General features: G+C 40.8%; 1 protein-coding gene across 2 annotated transcripts in view; it reads left to right on the top strand.

Annotated features, from left to right (window-relative positions):
- Window positions 1-23,450, top strand: part of Corin (corin, serine peptidase) — a 180,577-nt gene that overhangs the window by 149,028 nt on the left and 8,099 nt on the right. For both annotated transcript variants that reach the window (XM_050149552.1, XM_050149551.1), the window contains exons 14-19: window positions 238-351; window positions 2,078-2,188; window positions 3,245-3,374; window positions 11,138-11,251; window positions 13,606-13,655; window positions 13,807-13,981. In XM_050149552.1, the coding sequence (XP_050005509.1) occupies window positions 238-351; window positions 2,078-2,188; window positions 3,245-3,374; window positions 11,138-11,251; window positions 13,606-13,655; window positions 13,807-13,981 (694 nt within the window). The remainder of the gene's footprint in view (window positions 1-237; window positions 352-2,077; window positions 2,189-3,244; window positions 3,375-11,137; window positions 11,252-13,605; window positions 13,656-13,806; window positions 13,982-23,450) is intronic.

Raw genomic sequence — 23,450 nt, 5'->3', positions numbered from 1 at the left:
TCCATTTCCCATATGTTGATTTGGATCTTCTGTTAGAAGAGCTGTTCTGTTCGTCATGCAGAATGGGAACTACTGGATGTTCCAACTCTCAAAACCTTGTTCATAGTAACCACCGATGTGCAAACTCTTCAAGAAGGAATCATGCCTTTGTGCCGAAGTTTCCCTTTTTACCTTATTTGATTAAATGCCATTTTCAACTGTGCATCTATCATGAATGGCTTTTTCTTCTGTTTCCAGGTTGCAAAGAGAGAGATCTTTGGGAATGTCCAGCCAATAAGCAGTGTCTGAAGCACACGTTGATCTGTGATGGATTTCCAGACTGTCCTGATAGCATGGATGAAAAAAACTGCTGTAAGTACCTCGAAGAATTTGTTAACAGAGTTTTTCATCAGAAATACTCCTTGCCTCACTTTAATATAAACTAAAAATTTGGAAATACATATCAAAATTTTCAGTGTGTTTTTTAGTTCTTCAGATAAGATTTTGTCTATGAAGGTATTCCTTCATATTCCAAAAAGACAAATGTCTATAAAATACATATACATATTATCCTAACAATATGGAAAGATTAAAATACCACCCAGCATCCAAAAAAATGGAAGACATACAATGTAAAGCAGAGAAACACAGTTTGACTTAGATCCATTACATATCCTTAGTTGATGAGGTAGTTGGTTTCCTGTTTGTTAAATGGATACCCGAGGGAATCAACTTAAGAAGTTAGGTTTATTTTGGCTCAGAATTTGGGATGTTTCAGGCCATTTTGTAGACTCATTCCATTTGAGCCTGTGGCAGGAAAGCGTATCTTGGAGGAGAGGAAGCAGCAAAGACGCAGATTAACCTCAAGACTGTGTATTAGAAGAGAGTGAGACGATGCGGTGGTCCCTCTGGCTCCCACGCCTTCACTGACGGCAAGATGTCCCTCACACCCTCTGACTGCTTAAGTAGCTCTTCAGCTTCCCGATAGCACCACAGGCTGGAGACCAAATCTTCAAGAGTGGGCTTCAGAGAACACTTATCCCAAACACAGCAGCCGAATAATAGAAAATATTCAGTAATATGTGCTTGTTGTCCTGCATTTTCGAAGTAAATATGCATATATAAAAATCAGAGGATCATAAAAAGTTTATACTTATCTTACTATGGTAGGATTGTTTTGTGCTTTTGAAATCTTTTATGTCTGAATGATATGTAGAACTAGTTAAAAATTTCTTAAAGTTACAAGTAACAGAAAGCTCAACTTACACTAACCAAAAATGAAGACATTTATTGTTATGTGAATCATACATGTGTTATATTATTATAATAAAAGTCGTGCAAAGTGAATTCATGAGGCTATAGTGGAAATACATCACCTTGTCTGTGACTCCTTTATTTTGACCTCAGGCTGGATGGTCAAGAGCCAAGGGCATCTGGGTGGGTGAGCTGCCTTGGTCACATTCCATAGGTGGAAGTGGGGATTGTGCTCCTTGCTTTGGAATATCACTGAGGGATTCCTTGTGGGTCCACACTGGGCAGAGTCACAGCCTGTAGCCAGGGGCTTTCGTGTGGATTAGGAAAGACATTCACCACAGACACCCACAGCATAGTCCCAGTCAGGGATTAGAAGCTGTCTGCTCCAGTCTGGCCTAGTTCCAAGGCTAAGTAAGGCACACGGCCTGGCAGGCAGAGTTTGGGTGGATGCTGTTTTGTAATGCATAAATCATAAAACCATAAACCAAGGGTCTCTCATGGAATCACGTTTAATCCTGGACCGATAATTACTCTCAGATAAGAATAGTCAGAAAAATGCCATGAGGATGTTAAACTAATCAAGATCTTCCTCTGGGACTTGGGATGGCTGGTATGAACCTGGACAAAATCAGGTTTCCTTTTCACGGAAGGAAGAGGGGAAATGGATGCTAAGTAGGCAATCAGGGAGATTTACTATAATTTTAAAAAATCCGAAAGAGATTTATACGTGACTCAGAGAGTAATTTAATAGTGGGACCCCTAAAAAGCCATCTATCTACGTGAACAGAGTTTGCTTTCTTCCCACAAACGTTTCCCTCTTCTTCCTTCTTGGTCCCCCTGCCAGCATTTTGCCAGGCCGACGAGCTGGAATGTGTCAACCATGAGTGTGTGCCACGTGGCCTGTGGTGTGACGGAGGGGTCGACTGCTCAGACAGTTCAGATGAATGGGACTGTGGTAAGCTCGCTGCCATCTGCCCTGTGTTCACATGCCTGTCAGCCACTGAAGCGAAATTAATCCTAAATTACTTCACGGGTTTTACCAGCCAAGTTCATCTATTTTGTTTGCCTGTTTAAAAGTTGACAGTGGTGATTCATGGGTGCTGTTTCTAAGTAACAAAAACATTCCCCCCTCAAGTTACTTCTCTGCTTGAAATGTCTATATTCTATGTATAACATTCTGCATTCCAGTGTTTGGAAGCATGTCGTTTTTAGACTTAGATTTTATTTCATCCCTCAAATTCAATAGTGCTGATTAATCAGTCATTCTTGGATCGTTTACATCCCCCGGAAGAGGATCTGAAAGTGGTCTCTTTCTCAGCTCTGTGTCTTGCCCCTCATCCAGATGCAATTTCCAGCCATGGGCAGGACTTGAAGGCAGTTCAGCTATTGTGGCAGCTGTGATCTTGATTTTCTGATTAATCCCCTCATTCCGCACTCATCACTCCTCTCATTCACTTGGCTTCTACCTTCGTCTTTTGCATCCTCTGGCCAAGTCGTGAATTTCATGTGGGCTGTGTTCAGGTACACGGTGTTCCTCAGACGAACTGCGGCTGACCCAGTGCAGGGGCTAGGGTCTGAGCACATGCCATGTGAACCCTAGATTAGCACCAACCTCACGTGCTGCCATTTCCCAATGCTGAAGGAAAAAATGCACGGAGTTTCAAATAGCTCCTTGCAATTAGTTCTGCTAATCCCTGGGTAAGTTCAAGGCACCTGGGACTCTGCCTCTGGCCGCCTTCTAATTCATAAAGGAAGGTCTGGAACTGCCTGTCTCTTTCAATGGAGTCTGCACGGCTTTGAAAGCAGAGAACAGAACGAAATCCCCCCTTTCCCCCCCATCTCCTGTCACATTGAGGGAGCAGTGGTTTGCACAAAATGGGTCAACCCCAAATTGTTCTCAGCTAAAATAAACATGAACGAGTGCATGCAATCACAGCAAAGGCGTACGCACTTCTGCTCCTCAGGAGAAGGAGTGTTTTTAATTAGGCTTTCTCGCATTTCCCCCCCTCAGTGACCCTCTCGAAAAACGGGAGCTCCTCCTCATTCCTGGCCGTCCACAGATCTGCGACCGAACACCACGTGTGTGCCGACGGCTGGCAGGAGGCGTTGAGTCAGCTGGCCTGCAGGCAGATGGGTTTAGGGTAAGGTCAGTAGTTTGTAGCACTGATGAGTTTCTCAGAGGGCTTCATGAACCTAAGCAGTAATATCTTCCTTATGATGGATGGAGAACCGGGAAATAAGAATCCTCTAAAGCCCTGGAAATGAATCTGGCGTGAGGAACTTATTTAATTCTAGGCACCTGCTCTGTAGAGTGTGGGCTGCAGATCTGTTACGTTGAAGCCTCGAAAGTAAATGAAGTAACTGTATTTTAAGCACTTCTGAAATGGAATACGTTCACTATTTATAAAGCGCTCAGATGGTCTCCTTTGTGGAACCTGGATGGAAAACTCTTCATGCCCCTCCTCGAGGTTACTGAAAATTTCTTTTTAAGTAGCACACACTTTTGTTTTTTAAGGAAGAGTTGAGAAATAGAAGTCAAAGCTGCTGGTATTTCTATTTATCCTAAGTAATACAGGAAATATGCGTCAAGGAAAAGACCACTCTGGCTTCTACGTTCCCAGGCTGAAGTGGATGCTCTGAAAGGCGGAAGCACACTGTTTAGTTAGGGGTTCTGTTTCAGTTCCTTCTGCAAGGAAAGCCTTCATCTGCGCTGTCACCAAACACCTATGGGATGTATATGCACATGTATCTGCTGTGGGACTTAGCTGGCATTTTGATTTGTTATGGTAATGATATATGCGAGATTTTAGTGTAAATATAGGAATGAGAGAAATAAAAGATAAAGGAGCCTTGAAATTCTAGTCTTAAAAACCGGAGTTGATGGCATTTCCCGGGAGCCACAGAGCAAATGAAAACTGTTTACAATAACGAGCCATTTAACTCAGAAACTAGCTGCATGATTTCGCTACCCCAGCTTGAAGATCGTATCACGGCTAACATCTTGAGCTATTTTCTTCCGTGTAAAGACCCACATCTTTGGAAATCTAAGTAACTGGTGCTATTTCTAATAATAAGAGAATTTTAATCTTTTCCAGCATTAGAAAAAAAATTATAGCTGTCGCGATCCATTAAAATCCATTAAATTATTGTGTTCAAATGAAAGGGGATATGATTTTGATTAGATATGATTTTGATTAGATAAATGGAAGCCCCCTTGAAATTGCTTAACTTGGGTCTCTCACTGAGACCTAGGGGTATTTCTTAATATGAAAATTCAATTACATAATGAGACCAGCTCTATTGGGAGTTCCGAGGGTAAGTCAGACCTGCAAAGACTTCCAACCAGAGCAACAGTTCTGAAAGCCACCTTAAGCGGAACTGTTGAGCTACAAACGGAAGGGATCTTGTTTGAAATGTCTCTCTATCTTCTTTCGTATTTCTTGCATATTAGATTTTTACTGAGCTAAAATGTGCATACCAAGTGTGAGTATTTCATTTGCAGTTGGTTTATACTCTCAGTGTTGCATGGCTGTCTCCGTTGCCTCTGTCTAGTACGTTTTTATTACCGCAAAGCAAACTATGCGCCCAACTGTCCTCCAGAATCGCAAATCACTCATCCATTTTTTTGTCTCTATGCATTTCACTACCATTCTGGATATTTTAATAAGGAAGCTTGTGATCTTTTTGTCTAGATAATATCCTCAAGCATCTGTCTTACAGTGTGCACCAACTCTTCATTTTTGTTCATAGCTAACACTTCCAGTGTTATACCACGTTCAATTATCCCTTCAAACATTTGGGTTGCTTCTATTTCTTTTTTTAGTGAATATGAGATTTTTTTTAAAATAATTTCTTTTACCGGATATGATATTGAATATCTTCAGTTTCAACAGCCATGAAGCAGAGACAAGAGGATTGCTTCAGGTTTGAAGTCATCCTGGTGTGAGCTTCACAGGCAGCTAGATCTATAGCGGTACTCTGAACAAAAGTTCACTTATTCCATCTCCCATGTTTTATCAACTCCGTTTTGTTTTGTTTTCATTTTTGTTTTTTTGAGACAGAGTTTCTCTATGGACAGCCGTGACTGTCCTAGAACTCACTCTATACTCCAGGTTAGCCTTGAACTCACAAGGCTGAGTGTTGGAATTAAAGGTATGCCCCTCCACAGCCCAGCTAATTTTTTAACTCTGAAAGTGAAATGTTAGTATTTTAGATAATAAATGTATGGTGTTTTTTTCATTTTTGATAACTTTATTTCACTGAGAGGCAGGGAGAATCTAAGGTCGAAATATAGCTGAAAAGCTATAATTATTGACTGTATTCATGTGTAAATGAGCAAATAGCATCAGGTCGTCTAAGACTGGCTTTAGGTACACTTTAGTGGCTCATAGAAATACAGAGAAGCAGAAGAGGGAAAGAATGAAGATAACAGGCAGGGGAGGTCACGTTCCTGGTGCAAGGATGGGCTGCTCAGAAAGCTGCTGTTTCCTGGGTCTCTGGAGACCACCTGCATTGTACAAATTCATACGCCTGCTACTGGTGCCTCAAACAAGCTCTAAATAACCTCATCTTTGAGTCACAGTCGTTGATCACAATGTCTTTCCAGTCACAGTTGGCGGTCTCCACGCCAGGCGGGAAGGGAAGGAGGATGGCTTTCCATCTTCGTTTTTAGAACGGAGTGCTGCGGCCTTCAGTGGCTGGCCAGTAGCTTTTATACATACCCTGCATCAAAAAGTTGAACCTTAGAAACCCACCCCTAATTAGTTCTACTCATCTTCCACCTTCTCTTTTCATTTTGTGGAGTATGTGCCTATGAGCACTGATGTAATCATTGTGCGGAGGATGCAAAGGGGAGCATCATCACTGGGTAGGAGGAAACATGGCGTAGTAGGAAAGATACTTGGGAGAACAACACAGGGCATAAGATAGGCTTCATTTTCATATTTGACAATGGTACAGACTTAGAGCAGAGTTCATGAAATTTTTTATTGAAGTATAGAAGAAGAAATAGTCATTTCTAATCTTTGCAAGGATTCATTCCATAAGCACAGATTGAAACCAGCGCTGTAATTTAGCATCTAGAACCAACTCACCCTTCTCCTAAGAAAGGTGTTTACTGACTTCAGTAGGTCTAAAAAGACCATGTTCATAAACTCATTTCTATGCCGAATTATGTATTCAGAAATGGCATAGCATTTCTTGTAGAGGCAGTTGATTAAAAAGATGTACATGGGCTTCTTTTTTTTTTCAGACTCAGATTCTGCTATCCATTTCTTAGAGCAAAAATGGCAGACCATAACTGTCATCTGTTGGTTCTTCCAGAGTTCTCCCTGGGCTGGAAGCACGATGTTTTGTTGGTTAGACAAAGGTATAAATCAAGCTCCTGGGGTCTTTTGACAGTGTATCGACTTCTACTTACAGTATCAAAAACATATGCGCATGCACTTTATGAACAATACAAATCAGAACTTATTCTGACCTCTAATCCTTGGCAAATGCAGCTTTGAGACATCTGGCATTTGAGGATAAGTTTAGGGGATGTGACCTCTCATAAGCTCTATCTTTACAGAACTGAGTTCATCTGGAAACTGTGTCTTGGATCTATTTGACTGGCAGAATTTCTTTATGGAGTCAACTGTAATTTGAATTTTTTGGCCTTAATCTTTTAAAGTTAATCAAAAGAAAAAAATCATCCTTTTGGAGAATGTTTCTATATTTTGGGCAAAGACACCATCTATTATATTACCCAGTAGTCTCTAGTGTTCTCTGCTGGGATTAATGCTGTCGTTGCCTCCTGGGGTTTACTCCCTGAGAAAGAACTGTTTACTTCAGGATGGTTGCCTTACTCTCATGAAACTTCAGAGCTCTGTGTTCACTGCAGCTGAAAGTCCAGCCCAGGATGCTGTTCTTGTGCATATTAACCCTGGATAAGTAGCTCATGGTGGTCCCAAGGTTTCAAAGAATGGCATATAATTTGCTTATCCTAAAATCCACCCTTTCCATTTATAATTGCAATGCTTTTGCAGTATTCACAAAGTTATATAGTCTATACAGTCTGATTCCAAAATGCTTTTATTAGCGTCAGCCCACTCTATCCCAACCGTAAAACACATGGCTATTAGCGACCAGTTTTCATTCATTCCTCCTCCAGGACCTGATGACTACTAATCCATTTTCTGCATCTGTGGGTTTTTCTACAGAGCACATTTCCATAAGCAGAATCATATAATATCTGCTATTGTTTTTCACTCTTTCCATTTAGCTTAGTGTTTTCCAGGTTCATCCGTATTGTTGATTTATGATGCTGCAATGAATAGTCACCTGTAAGCTTTTACACAAGCATACATTTCAAGTTTCTTGGGTAGTAATACTTATAACTAGAGTTACTATAGCAAATGGTAACATCTTTAATTTTTAAAGAGCTGCCAAACTCTTTTCCAAAGGGGCTATATCATTTCAGATTCCTACTGTCAAGGTATGAATTATGATTCCTTCATAGCCTTGTCAACTCTGATTGTTAAGTAATTTTTTTTTGCTAGCCAGCCTAGTGGTAATGTGAAAATATTTTCACTATGATATTGATTTGCATTTCCATAATTGCTAATAATGTTCCACACATTTGTTAAAATATATTAGTCTTTCACTTCTGCCTTAGATTTCCAGAAAAGATAGAATTCTTTATTCCTAAGAATTCATTCCTTTCATTTTGTTTGTATTAATGTTTGCTTACATATATGTCTGTGTACCATGTGTATGCTTAGTGCCCATAGAATCCAGAAGAAGACATGGGAACCCCTAGAATTGGAGTTAACAGACAGTTGTGAACCACCCTAGAATTGGAGTTAACAGACGGTTGTGAGCTACCATGTGAATGCTAGGACTGACCTAGAGTCTTCTGCAAAAGCAGCAAGTGTTCATAACCATTGAGCCAACCCTCCAGCTCTAGATGTCTTTTTATTATTAATTATTTGAAAAAGTCATGTATGTGTATAATATATATTTTGATCACATTCATTCATCATTGCCTTCTTTTGTGTTTATTGACTGGGGAAAATCTACCCTATGTAACAATCCAAGGGTTTTTTACTTCTTGAAAAAAATGCCTACAGTATATGAGTATATGTTTGTTTGTTTGTCTAAACAGAAGCCACATGAAACAGGCCATGGAGCGCCATGACCTTCACATGGCAGCTTTGGGACCTTTCTGATAGCCTTGTGGTACATGCTTGGGGAGTTAAGTTCTTGTACATCCTAAAATGTTGTGGCTAAATGTCTAGGTGCAAAGAAAATCTAGGCTTCAATGGGTGTGTTTGTAGTGCTTCCTAGACATTATATTTTGGGTAAAAGAGAATACTTTCCAAAATGGTACCCACAGGAAGAAGTTTTTTTTTTTTTTAATTCTTCCATTAGACTACTGGTATCATCTTTGGAAAAAACAAAACTAAACAAAGTATTCCAGTTGTCACAAGCACATTATGTTTATGTTTATGGTCACTCATGGTAAGCTCTGTCAGGAATTTGGATATCTGTTAGCAAACTGGATTTCAGAGCGTGTCAGTTGAGCCTGTGAATAATTTATAAAATTAAGTGGCAACTTCTCAGCGAGGTAGAGAAAATCTCCGTTATTAACAGCGACGAACAAGGCAGGAGCTCAAGTTAATCAGATTCGCTTTCTCTCGTGTTACATTTGGCTGAAAACAACTCATCATTAAAAATAGATCCCCACCAGTGCTTATCAAATAACAACCAGCTTCCCTGAGTTCTCCAGAAGCAAATACTGTTCAGAGCCAGCCCTCCCTCTTCTCACCTCGACCCCAGTTGTGAACCATGGAATTCAGGAGCAGGAGTTTATCTTACTCCATACAAATCTCCTAGGATATCAGCTTCTCAGAGGTTAGAGCATTGATTTGGACATGACTGTGAATGAGAACAGGGCAAATAAGAACATGGTACAACTTCAGTGGCCTTCAGCAGTTGGCCCAAGGGGACTTGAGTTATTTCTACTGGAAATTGTTACATAGCCTCGTCTTTTCGAAATGTCACCGCACAGCTTCTGGGGATGGCTTAATTTCTGACCTTAGGTTTTCGTCATGTTGTTTTAAAAATTACCTCCAAGTCAGCATCAACATGCTACCTTCATCTCAAAACCATCTTTTTTTTATTATATTACAATCTAGATAGAAAGTTCAGTTCTTTTATTCTAGCATTTTATAAAATATCAATCCCTGTTATACTTTACCAATCTTCAAGCACCCCCTACTTCTTCACTAGATATTAGACATTCTGGTCTGATTACTGATGTTCCAGCACTCTGAATTGCTTCCTTCCTAGGGCAGCTTTCTTCCTGGAATTCTGATCACTAGACCTTTGCCTAAACCCCCAACCCCATCATCATGATTCGTGACTCAACTCCTCCATGGATGACTCAAACGAGCTTTCTGACTGAAGCGGCCTTCACTCTATCACATTTGATGTCGTCTTTTTTTGACGTCCTTGCTCAGGGCCTCAAATAACTTTTGAAAACAAGCTGTAGTCTATTTCTCTCACTGAAATGATAGCCTCTAATTTCTTGTTTCAATTTCCGTTTATCCTTGCTAACTCATAGTTGTCCATTTTAATGTCCACTTGAATGCATCAGTGATTTAAACTCTCTTAAAGTAACATTTGTTTTTGAGTTTCAAACCATCTGGTAGCCAGCAGTACCTGTTTGAACATGACTGTCAAACCCATTTAAGAAACATAAGTCAAGTTTAATTTTAGCATCCTCCCTTAAATTTTTTACATTACCCCAAAGGCAGCATGCAAAGGATTGTGTAGATTCCTAATGGCAGGGCGCAGTAATCCTTTGAAATAAAATATTCCAGTTAATGACCCTGGTAGATAAATGGCAGGCAAACCATTTATCTGCATTTCCCCTCTCCTTCAGAACACACTTCCCTTGCTTCTCATGTTCCTCTTTCGCTATCCATTGATCCCTGGGAGACAAACTAGTGCTAACGTCTGTGAGCGGAACCTTGACTTATTGGCCGAGGTGAAGCTACATTGATCAAAACCAGATGAAAGCCCCTCACTCCCAGGCTCTTGTGAGCAGCATGGAGATGCTTAACATTCTTCAGCAAGATCTGTTTCTGTCAGACCTGGGGGAATCTTCTTTTCTTTTCGGTCACAGTATTGATTGAGTGTTTGGTTTATAGCCGTGAGGCAGCCAGTCCCCGATTTGCAGGAAAGTCAGCTGAGGAAGAGCAAACCACGACTTCATCTTCTCTCCCTCGCTGCAAAAAGAAAGGGAGATGAGAAATCTAGAGCCTCCAGGTTACTTAGTTCCACAGCACCAGGTTTGGAAAGATGGGCACATCTCTTTAGAGAGTTTCTCTGTGTAGCCCTGGTTGTTCTGGAGCTCACTCTGTAGACCAGGCTGGCCTCAGATCCAGAGATCTGATTGCCTCTGCCTCGCAAGTGTACCACCACTGCCTAGCACACTAATAATTTTAACGTATTTAAGTCGTAATTAGCCTTTGATTTTCTGTATTTTGGGGCCTTGGTATGTTTCAGGATCACAATGAAGAAGAAACAAGACAGAAAGATGAACTTCATTGTTTCTGTTTGATTTCTGCTGTTAGGTTTTGGAAGTTTTTCAGATGTTAGAATTCTAACACCTCATCATGTTCAAATGTCAACAGAGAGACTGACTGAAGTAGCTTGGTTTTAGTTTACTTTTACTAACTCTCTCCCCATCTGCTAATCATGCTCCATTCCAAATTCTCCCAAATGAATTTCTTTTCTTCAAATTCTGATTTACAATGTGAAATATATGTATTTAAAACAAATGGGTCTTAAATGATAATAATGCCTGTACAAAGATCATTATACTTTGAATATTTACCCAGCATTTGCCTTGTATCAGAGAACACGCTGTGACTGAGCTGATCCAAGGACAGGAAAGCCAGCCCTGGCTGAGGTTGCACTCGAACTGGGAGAATCTCAATGGGACCACCTTGCAGGAGTTGCTGGTACACAGGTAAGAACAGATCCACAGCAGCCATATGTATATACATATGGAACAAGGGTTGATCAAGACTATTTTCTCTATTTTTAACATGAAAACACTCAAATTTGCCACGCCAGTAAATAACTTTCACAGAACATCTGCTAATCTTTAAATGTCAATATTAATTTCCTCTTCATAGATAGGATTAACTTGGGAAAATGTCGCATTTAATTGGAACTAGTGGGACTATTAATGTATTGGGGGGAAATTTGACATCTAAGCTCAAGTCTTTAAATATCTTGTTTTGAAATGAACTCTCAAAACTGGGTTCCCTGTCGTTACTATGTGGGACTGGTTAGCAGGGGGAATTAAGTGAAAATACTAAAAAGTTGGAATTTGAGAAAATAATCAACACAAAAAAACTAAAGTCATGTAGCCTTGAATGTCTTCCCCTCGTAAGTGATGGCGTATTAAATAAGTTGGTCTCCTTTGATTATTGAGGCTGTAGGAGGAAAGTAAATGGAAGGAATGGATTCTTTTTTAAAGATTTGTTTTTCCTCTGTGTACCTGGGTGTGTGAGGTACATGAAAGTGTAGGTGCTCACTCATGATGCCAGAGCTGTCAGGTTCCCCGAACTCTTGGGTGACGAGCCTCCTGTTGTGAATTCTTAGTACAGAACTCAGGTCCTTAACAAGAGTACTACATGTTCTTAACTGCCGAGTCACCTCTCAGGCCTCCTCCTTTTTAAAAGATTTACTTTGATTTTTAATAAGAACATTTTGTGGTCCTGGGGCTTGAGGCTAAAGTTTCACGCATGCTAGGCAAGTACTCTGCCACTGAGCTGTATTCCCAGGCCAAGGAATGAATTCTTATTAGATACTCATTGCATTACAGGTACTACCCAGGTTTTGTTATCTAGTTGGCTCATTAATTCCTTATAATAAACTCCTAAATTATAATTACCTTATGTTAATAGCTGAGGAAACTAAGGGTTAGATTTAAGAATCCTTAAGCAACTATACAGAGTACGTGATGATAAACTCAAGGTAAATGTCTGACTTCAAAACCTAAGTGCTAGGTAGATCACCTCTAAGAACCCCAAAGAAAACTAAAGGTGGCCCTTCATTTCCCAGAAAAATCTTAAGGTTTCTATATTGGACAAACTTATTTCCAAATTTCTTAATATTTTGTCAGAGGAAGTATTTTTTTCCAAATCAGTGACCTAAATCTTTCAACGCAAGGGTGCTCCCCTAAGCTGGGTGTGGAAAAAGCCCTTTAGACCAAATAAATGAATGAATAACCATTCACTTTGGGGGTTTGTAGACCTGGATCACTAACTAAATGTGATATTATATAGCAAGTTTAGCACAAGGAGTGGGGTGGGCAATCTTTGTGAGTATCTTACTCAAAAGTCATAATTTTAAAAAATATAACTCACAACTAATTTTTGAATGTCATTTTTACATTATGTTCAGAGCTAGTCTCACAAAGGGTAGAGATATAAATGAAATGAAAGAGTTGATCCCAACATACATCAGTTGAGTACACTCAGAGGTTTGAAGGCAGCGTATACAATTATTTCAGATGTCAAGGGTACAAGGCTTAGAGAGATAGCGCAGCTGATGAAGTGCCTGCTGTCTAAACACAAAGACCTGAATTTGGACCCCTGGTATTAATGCTAAAAAGATCTGAGATACACATAATCTCATTACCAGGGAGAGAGAGACAGGAGAATCATTGAGGCTTGCTGGGTAGATGCTCTAGTCAAGTTAGTGAACTCTTAAGTTCAGAGATCCAGTCTAAAAATGTAGTGAATGACTAGTCTCTCACTACACATGTACACATGCACACATACAAATACATACATATGCATGCTATGCTACCTGGGATTATATAGAACAAACACAAGTTCACCTTTTCCTGTCACTTCTTCCTAGACCCATGGTTTAACCTTAACAGTCTGAGCAAGATGTTTTTCTAGTCTAAGTGTCCCATTCCTTTATCTTCTATTTTAAAGTGTAAAGTAATATTTTATTCTCCTCAGTCTAAATCTCAGGCTTTTTGGGGGTGGGTGTGGGGGAGCTTATCCGACATGCTCATCCTTCACCATAAATTCCAACTATCAAATAAGATGATGTAAGAAGCTTCCTGATAAGAATTTCTCTTTCCACAAATGTGGTGTCTTGTTGGGATAGAAGTGTGTATTCTCCCATGGAAGGCTCTGACTATACCTGTGCCCTGAGAAATCTTGCAGTAAGACAACTGTGCTCAGAGTCTGAACGCCCCTGACAGTGGACCCTGTGTTGCCTGACTTTGATAACATGCTTAAGGTAACCACCAAGCATGCAATTTAATATTATAACATTTTATGTTTCCAAACCTAGGCAGTCCTGTCCAAGCAGAAGTAAGATTTCCCTTCTGTGCACTAATCAAGGTGAGACTGGTGGTTTGTCATGGGACATGGCATTCATGGAACCGTGCTGGCTCCTGGGAAACAGGACCATTTATGCATGACAACCAGAGCTCAGAATCTACTAGGTTTGGTGAGGAATGAATCACGGACTGTGGTTTCTGCTCCTTGTTAGACTGTGGCCGCCGCCCTGCTGCGCGCATGAACAAGAGGATCCTTGGGGGTCGGACTAGTCGTCCTGGGAGGTGGCCCTGGCAATGCTCTCTGCAGAGTGAACCCAGTGGACACATCTGTGGCTGTGTCCTCATTGCCAGGAAGTGGGTTCTCACGGTCGCCCACTGCTTTGAGGGGTAAGCTGCACTCTATTATTTTTCTCTGGATCTTATTTGTTGCTTGGACATTCTCAGTGGCATATGTAACTCCTTGAAGTCATTTCAGTGCAAACATCATAGTCGTTCTCCGTCCCGGGTCTCTATATGTGGAGATCTTCCTGCCCTTTTCGTCTTTTGCTCACTAATGGCCAGTTCTAAATGGTGCTTAGAATGTTTGTGCTAAGGAGGGAGGAGGAAAATGAAGAAGTTCAGTAGCATGATTCCCACGTCCAGTTCAGCCTCTGGACATCTTAAGTGTGTTATACATATGTGAATATACATGGAAATGGTTTGTTTGGAAACTGCATAAATTGAGATGAACAACTAGTAGGTAGTTTGGGAAGTAGAATTAAAGGTACAATATTTGCATTAGGTTTCTCAGAGTCAAAGAACCAAGACTTTGTTCCAACAATTTTCCCACAAGCCTTTGTGTGGGCTAGAAGTGAGGAAATCTATTTGAAGCCTTAGGAACCATGCCTGGCAGCAGCTACTAAGACTGAAGAAGTGTATGCATCTTTAAAAGCTATTGCTGTAAACATGCATGGTGCATTTCTCCCCGCCGCGGTGGTCTGAGGATGGGTGTATTTCCTGGCATTGTTCAGTCCCTTCCACACTTCCTTTCTGTTACTTTCTCATCATCCTGAAGGTAACCGCACAGAGAGCCTGGTGAGCCTTTCTCCATGGCTCTAAACACATGCAGTGGTGCCCATGGTGACCTTGTTGATTTTCACAATTTGAAATGACGCTTTGTACATTGTTAAAACTTTTCTGGCAATATACCTTGGGCATCCCCCTAGGCCAGTTCTTGTGACACTGTTTTGAAGCTAAGTGCTATTCCATATAGGCTTATCATGCATTTTCCCTTAGTCTCCAATTGATGAATATTTGACATACTTTCAGAATAAAGCTGGGGGAACTGCTTCTTATACAAAACTAGTCTCCTATGGCTGCTGTTGCTTCTAGAGGAGCGTGTGAACACACTTAGCTCCATATTAGGATTGCAGACATGTGTATACTTGCTTTGCTCCTTGAGGGAATTAGTAGAAGACTTTTTTTCTTAAAAAATGAGATTATAATATAGTTCCATTACTCCCTTTTCTCCCTCTGGATTCATTTATATACCCACCCTAACTCTATTTCAAATACATGGCTTCTTTTCTTTTACTTGTTCTTATACACACACATGCACATATACACACATGCACACACTTACACACACACACACGCACGCACACATACTCCTAAATACATAAATAAAACTTGCTTAGTCTACAGTGTTACCTGTATTTATATGTTTTGGGGACTGACAGTTTAATATTGGATAGTTAACTGGTGTGCTCTTCCCTGGGGAACACTATTTCTCCCACTCTCAGCATTTCTTAGTTGCCTGTAATTTCCCTGTCCAGATGTGGTGGTTTGAATAGATATGGTCCTCATAGACTCATGTGTTTGAATTCTTGGCCATAGGAAGTGGTACTAGTAGGAGATACGGCCTTGTTGGAGGAAGAGTTTCACTGTCGAGGCAGGCTTTGGGGTCTGCTCAAGCCATTCCCAGCAGGACAGACTCCTTCTATTGCCTGAAGATCAAGATGTAGAACTTTCAGCTCCTTCTCTAGCACCATGTCTGCCTGCACACAGCCATGTCGTGCCACATGATAATGGATGAAACCTCTAAAACTCTAAGCCACTCCCAGTTAAATGTTTTCCTTTACAAGAATTGTCGTGGCCACGGTGTCTCTTCACAGCAAGACAGCGACTAAGACACTAGGGTTGAGGCCTCCTGAACTCCTCCACCTCCCAGCCACGTCAGCATGTTTATTAGTGTTGCCACTGCTTGGGTCATTAGTCAGCCATACTTAGGAGACGTCATGGGTATAACTTCTCTGGCATTTTTAAGAGACACATCCATAGCAATTCCCTGATTTTCTGACTCTTACACTCTCTCTGCCCCCTATTCTACAATGACCCCCGAGCCCTCGGTGAATGAGTTATATATACTGGAGATGTGTCAGTTGACGCTGGGTTCCACAGCTCTGCGTTTGTTTGGTTGTAGTTTTCTGTAATGGTCCCTGCCTGTTGCAAAGAGAGGTTTCCTGGATGAGGTACGAGAAGGACACTTATTTGTCTGTAGAAGAACAAAGCTTTAGAATGTAGTTAGGGTTTGTGCTGGTTTAGAAAAGAGGTGGTTCTAAGTTTTCCTCCAAGATCTACGACTTTGTTAGTCCTAGGTAGTTGGCTGGGTTTCCAGCACCAGGCATGATTTCTCTTTTGTTGAATGGGTCTTCAGTTCCATCAGAGAGCTGTTGGTTACTGCCATGGGTTGTAGGACTGTTGATTGTCTCTCTTCTGTAGAGGTTCTCATGTCACTTTCTGATATTACAAAAGCTAATCTTTCAAATCAGATCCAGGATAAAACCCTATGATAATGCCTGAAGCACATGGTCCTCCACCTCTGGGGTGGAGGGGGTTAACTAAGGGCAATAAAGTTTTGGGAGTCTTGTGGACAGCCCTGTCCAACAAAGATGACAGACATTTAAATGTGTATTCTTTTTTGTCAGTATCTTCTTTTTATTATTATTTTTATTTTTTCCTCTTTTTTATTGATTTTTATTGAGCTCTACATTTTTCTCTGCTCCCCTCCCTGCCTATTTATTCCCACCCAATCCTCCCTCAAGGTCCCCATGCACCCAATTTACTCAGGAGATCTTGTCTTTTTCTACATTCTACTTCCCATGTAGATTAGATCTATATAAGTCTCTCTTAGTGTCCTCATTGTCTAAGTTTTCTGGGATTCTGGTTTGTAGGCTGGTTTCCTTTGCTTTATGTTTAAAAACCACCTATGAGTGAGTACATGTGATAATTGTCTTTCTGTGTATGGGTTATCTCACTCAAAATAATGTTTTCTAGCTCCATCCATTTTCCTGCAAAATTCAATATGTCGTTATTTTTTTCTGCTATGTTGTACTCCATTGTGTAAATGTACCACATTTTCCTTATCCATTCTTCAGTGGAGGGGCATTTGAGTTGTTTCCAGGTTCTGGCTATGACAAACAAAGCTGCTATGAACATAGTTGAGCATGTGTCCCTGTGGCACAATTGAGCATCCTTTGGATATATACCCAAAAGTGGTATTGTTGGGTCTTGAGGAAGGTTGTTCCCTAATTTTCTGAGAAATTACCACACTGACATCCAAAGGGGTTGTACCAGCTTGCATTCCTACAGGCAATACAGAAGTATTCCATTTTCCCCACAACCTTTCCAGCATAAGTTGTCATCAGTGTTTTTTATTTTGGCCATTCTTACAGGTCTAAGATGGAATCTTAGAGTTGTTTTGATTTGCATTTCTCTGATGGCTAAGGATGTTGAACATTTCCTTAAGTGTTTTTCAGCCATTTTAGATTTTTCTGTTGAGAGTTCTCTGTTTAGGTCAGTACTCCATTTTTTTTATTGGATTATGTGATCTTTTGGTGACCAATTTCTTGAGTTCTTTGTATATTTTGGAGATCAGACCTCTGTCTGATGTGGGGTTAATGAAGATCTTTTCCTATTCTGTAGGCTGTCGTTTTGTCTTGTTGACCATGTCCTTTGCTTTACAGAAGCTTTTGAGTTTCTCTCAGTGTCTGTGCTGCTGGGGTTCTATTTAGGAAGTAGTCTCCAGTGCCAATGCGTTCAAGTGTATTTCCCACTTTCTCTTCTATAAGGTTCAGTGTGGCTGGCTTTATGATGAGGTGTTTGATCCATTTGGACTTGAGTTTTGTGCATGGTGATAGATATGGGTCTATTTTCATTCTTCTATGTGTTATCTAGTTAAACGTGTATTCTGAATACTTGACAAGTGGTGGTAAGATGAAAAATATGTGATAAAATTTGATGACTCTATTGGGGAAAATATAAGTATCAAATCAGTACCTTTTCTTCTCTTGAAAATTTTCATATGTGAGACCCAAAATGATTAGAGGAGTCTCCAGAGTATGTCTGGAAACACACTGTGATGTTATTGCTCTAGAAGATGCCAGATGTTTCCAGATGTCTTTTCCAGCTCTGATTCGTAGCCCACAGTAAGCAGAAGAATACACTAGCAAAGCACATCCATCAGTGCTGATTACCTAAATGAACCCACCGCTCTTCAAGGGAGCAGCTCTCCTGATGGGTTTATTAATCCAAGTTTGTGGACAGCTCTTGTCATTCCCACACATGCTGTCCATGTTCCTTCTTGTACTGGAGGATCCATACAGCGAGGAGGGAAGCTTGCAAGGCGTATGTTTATAATTCACGACGTGAAGATGGTACCAAAAACCTTGAAGAAATTTTGTGGAATACAAAATTTTACAACTGTCAAGAGGGGCCTGCTCATCTGCACAAGGTTAGAGACTGCCAAACTTCAAGCTCTTGCTTGACTATGTGCTCACAGCCTAATTCTGCTTTATGGTCTCTCCAGTGGCACCACAGCCTTTCAGAATGTTTAATTGTCAGGCACATTCTCTGCTGGGGCCATCAGTTGCTGCAATTATTGGGATTTTGCTTCATATCCTGATCCCCTGCTTTGGCAAGGCGTAACGTGCTCCATCTGTGGGCCTTTTTATCCTGCCTCTTTTAATTACGTTTGCGGGAAAGAAAAGACAATTTGCTTTGCATTTCCACAGAGAGGTATTTAAAGTTACCAAATAACAATTAAAACCAAGAGACACTGAGTTGCCCAGATCAAGCCCCATATGCCCCAATACCAGTTCCGCTTCAAAGGCTGTGAGGAGGAAAACAAGTTTGACATCCAGTGATGACCTAGCAAGCAATTCCCTCCCTTCCTCCACTCTTGAAAGACTGGAGGATGAACTTCCTGGGCTAGCCCACAGTGAGGAATGGTCAAAGCTTCCGATTGTTTTCCGGGGAACTTGTATGCTAAGCTGTGCATCCCCAACCTTTAACTCTGTCATGTCACGTGTGTCTTGATTTCTACCACCCCAGCCAGTCCAGAATTTTGGCTGTGCGTCTGCCTTTCTGCCCATATTACCCAGCGTCCTTTCTCTCCCCTCAACATTTAGAGTCCCACAGGTCCAAAGAACATCTGTGCTTTGACAGGATCTTCAACATTTTCAGCTCTGGATCTTTCTGCCAGATACAGCAGGAAGGCCTCCAAGGTGAAGGGCCCATTTTGTCGTTTCTTCTTTCATGTACTTAAGAAAGACACAAAGCACAACTCAAAACAAAAGAAAACAAGAGAGAGGATGATGATGATATGTCTGACTCTCAGCGTTATTTGGATCTTTAATAATCCCTGAGAATTTTTCCGCCTAACTCAGGGAAACCCCTCTTAATTGTCACAGAACAAATCAGACCCTTAATGTCCTAGCTCTCCTGATCTGAAGGTTTTATAATTCACCCAGAAAGGGAATTCCTGAGGGCTGTGATGTGTCCTCAGGATTGCCCCTTCATCTTGGTGCTTATGAACTAGGTCAGTCATTCACAATTTATTTTTCCGTTTTATCTTCTGGCAGGATTTGCTGCATTCCCATCAGTATAAGTGTTCATGATCACAGAAATTCTCGGCTCTGGCCTCACACCTCCCCTGTGGGACTATTCTCAGCATTATTAAAGTGTACGCAAATGTGGTTTTGAAAACTTCTGGGTGACTGGAACCTGGCTCCATGCTCCCCACTGCCCTGTCTCCTATAGAGTTATTCCAATCTCCTCTCTAGAACAACAACAACTAATGCTTCCCTTCTACTTTTGACTTTTGATTAAAAGAAAGCTTTAGGCAAATTAAGTTTGGCAAAGTTTTATCAGAAGAAGAGTGACTGGGCATTGGGAAGCCTTCAGAAGCAGAAGAGATAGAGACTTACTGTTTCCAGTGCCATCGCTTCCTATTCCAGCACACCACACCTGGGACAGAAGGTTGCCCGTTGCTGGAGAACATTATGCACCTGACTGCTAAGGGAGCTCACGCCACTTGTATGACCCTGAACCTCACATCAGCATCTAACTAATGCAGTGGACACCTTTATAGTAAAGTCCCTTTTCACCTGAAGAGACAGTAATTATTTGACACTTTTATCTCAACAAATCTCCATTATCCTCTACTGATCTCACCTATATATCCTGAATATAGATAGCATTCTGTCGTATCTTTCATCTTGTCTTATCCCCAGTACCAAGAATTTCCTTGTGTCTCTGGTCATTTTTTTTTTTTTTTTTTTTATTTTCGAGACAGGGTTTCTCCGTAGCTTTTTGGTTCCTGTCCTGGAACTAGCTCTTGTAGACCAGGCTGGCCTCGAACTCACAGAGATCCACCTGCCTCTGCCTCCCGAGTGCTGGAATTAAAGGCGTGCGCCACCACCGCCCGGCTATGTCTCTGGTCTTATTTCCTGCTTTGCCTTTATTTGTGGTGGGTGATGCACCCCTTCTGATTAAGAACAATCGTGCTCTGTCGCCCTTCATAGACTTTACTCCTGACAGTACCGTTCCTCCACACATCAGTTTATCCCTGGGAGCTGCTTAGTTCCTTTCACATCTGTGCCTCAACACCACTGACTTAAAAGCCCCTCTCTTTCCTTCACTCCCATCCTCACTGTTGCTCCATTTTGTATCACTGTCCATCAGAAGACTCCTAAAATATCCGCTATAGTTATCCTCTCTAGCTAAGAAATGATGCTTACTGGAGCTTGGTAATGCATGCACCTTGCCAAATCAGTAGGGAGTTTTCAGTTTTAGTGATCAGCTAGAAGATCAGTAGTCTCTCGCCAACTCTTCCCAAATACTGAACTGCACATCCATTCAGTGGATAAAGCACACACGCTCAATCAGATAGGAGATGAATTTTACAGATATTATCTGCAAATCATTTTTGAATGGAGAGTGGAAGCAGTGAGAGTGGTAGGCAGGAGGCTCTGCTTGGCTGTGGTTATCTATTAAGACGAAATGAGCTGTAACAGACAGCGCTTTCCACGGAGGAGCCATTTTCATTTCCTACGTGTTTCTTTTGAAACTCACTCCTACTCATTTCATGGCTGAGACTTTTGATAACGGCTGTAGTTTCACGCCACTCTGTGATAGGCTCCAATTTCACAGTGCTCGAGTCCATATGTAGTTAAACGTTAAGTGTTCAAATGACTCTTGCTCCCCGCCCATTTATTGTGACCACTTGTGATGGTAGAATACCGACGGTGAATGCGACTGTTTCTACTTAGCTGTACTGGCTTTGGGATTGTGTGGCTACATTATAATACCTGTCTTTTCCTTTCTTCCCTCCTTCCCCCCTTCTCTTCATTTTCTATTTATTCTTTTGTCCATCCTTCCTGTCTCAAAATCTTCTCAAATTTAATTGCTAAGGGTCTCTCTCTCTCTCTCTCTTTCTCTCTCTCTCTCTCTCTCACACACACACACACATTTGCTTAAGCCCTTCTGTTAGTTTTTCTGGGCCCTTGCCCTACAGAGTGCTCTACTTTCTGTAATTTTATCCCTGGTGGCTGACTCCAATCACACCTGGAGATATCTGCCTCTATAATCTGCTATCATATTACTTATAAAGTTTCCATCCACCTGATAAGCTTTTCTTCCCTAGTTTCTCAGTTGATGTCTATGGATGCTACACATTGCTTCAAAGCTCCATAAAAAATGTGTGGCAGAGGTGTTCCAAGGGCCAGCATTCTGACCCCATTAGTTATGGTCACTATCTGTGACTTAAGCAACTTTCCATTAAGTATTTCTGTATACCTGTCATTTCTCTTTGACTTGAAATGGTCTCTCAGTGGATTGGAACTTGCTGAGTAAAGTAGGCTGGCTTGCCAGCAAACCCCAGGGATCCTCTGTCTTCCCCTTCCCAGCTGAGTTTACAAATGCGCATGACCACTCTTCTTCCCAGTGATAGTTCTGGGGATCTAATTCAGATCCTTGTGCTTATAAAGCAAGCACTTTGCTATCAGAGCAATTCTCTCAGCTCCTGGATCCTGAGAACTTTGGCATGACTATCACTAAAGATGGGGCAGGACTCCTTGATGCTATTTTGAGGTTTGGCATCCAAATGGGAAGTACTCTTCTTTATGCTGTGGATTTTAAGGTCATGTACTTGGCTCTTTGTATCCCGATGTCCCCCATTAAATTTATAACCATGTCCTGTCTGTCACTGGGTATCCATGTAGCCTAGAACTCTGCCCCGTCTTCTTCCTCCTAGAGACACGTCTGTCTCTGCCCTCATTTCTGTCTCCCTTTTCTAGCACACACTCAGTATGTTCATACCATGGTAAACATAGTGTGAAAAATGATTGGTCTACATAATGAAATCAGTCTGCCATTTATACACGTCTCTTTGACATCAAAAACCCCTTATCTGCTTTATTAGTTCTCTTTTTCCATGGCTGTGAAGGAAAAATATTGAGAAGCACTTTAAATTCCATATCATGTGCATAACAAAACAGAAAGGGATAATTCTGTCTACCGTTTCCTTTTCTTGCTCTTGGATATTAATACTTTGAGAATACTAGGCTGTGTAGCAAGACTACTGAATGTAAGTTAATAACAGTTTTTGGTTTTACTGACCCCCACATTTTACTGTTAGGTTTAAATTAACCCCAATATAATTAATTAAGTACTTAATTTGATGTTATTTCATTTTACTGCAAATAATTAAGAATACTTAATTACTTTAAATATTGCTTATGACAAAAGCAGAAGGTCAATTGTTGTGGTAGTTAGAACTCAGTCATTGCGGTTCTGGGGAAAGAAGCTTCTAATGAGGCAATTAATAAATCAATCTGAAAAAAATATTATTGATTTCAGATGTCTTAAACAGCGCAATTCCATGAGGATGTGGTATTTCCTCAATGGTCATGTAGACTTACTCCTGTAGACTAGGAAAAAATGCGACAAAAGGGTGGATAAAAGGAGGGAAGCAGAAAAGAGGAAAAGTGTGCACTTTAAGTGACAGAAATATGTAATGAAACATAATTTTGTAGCATTATCTTGTCATGCCCATGACATAACACTTCCTCCAACTTATTATAGTCATTTCATGAACTAACCATCCTCACTCAATTCTATAATTCATATAGGCAGGAGCCTTTTTGCTTGATATATGCTCTAGTATAATGCTTGGCTTAGAAACATTGCAATTTATCTGTATTTATTGAATCCATGACATCATTTTATAGGTTTGGCATTATTTTCTTTAAAACAAATTTTGAAAGTACAGAATGTGTGACTGTAGAGAGCTGTTTAGTGGAGTTTGGGCCAAGGATCTAATGGTACTGAACTAAGCTTGAAGGTCAAAATTGAGAGCCTGTCCCATGTTGATTTCCAGCTTTGATTTCCTCTCAAGTGATATGGTGGAGCTGTCTAGGGAACTGATACTTCAATAGCTCTCCAAATGATTCCATGTTTACCCTTACATGACAGATGAAATCAATCTACTCTAACTGATTTGACCAGAAGTGTGTGAGTGAGGAAGACTGGAAGAATG

Source organism: Alexandromys fortis, unplaced genomic scaffold (assembly GCF_014885135.2).
Source record: "Alexandromys fortis isolate MF-2015 unplaced genomic scaffold, M_Fortis_MF-2015_v1.1 scaffold_0, whole genome shotgun sequence".
In the NCBI taxonomy this organism is placed as follows: Eukaryota; Metazoa; Chordata; class Mammalia; order Rodentia; family Cricetidae; genus Alexandromys; species Alexandromys fortis.
The sequence above is the reverse complement of the archived record's forward strand: the minus strand, read 5'-3'. Positions and strand labels throughout refer to the sequence as shown.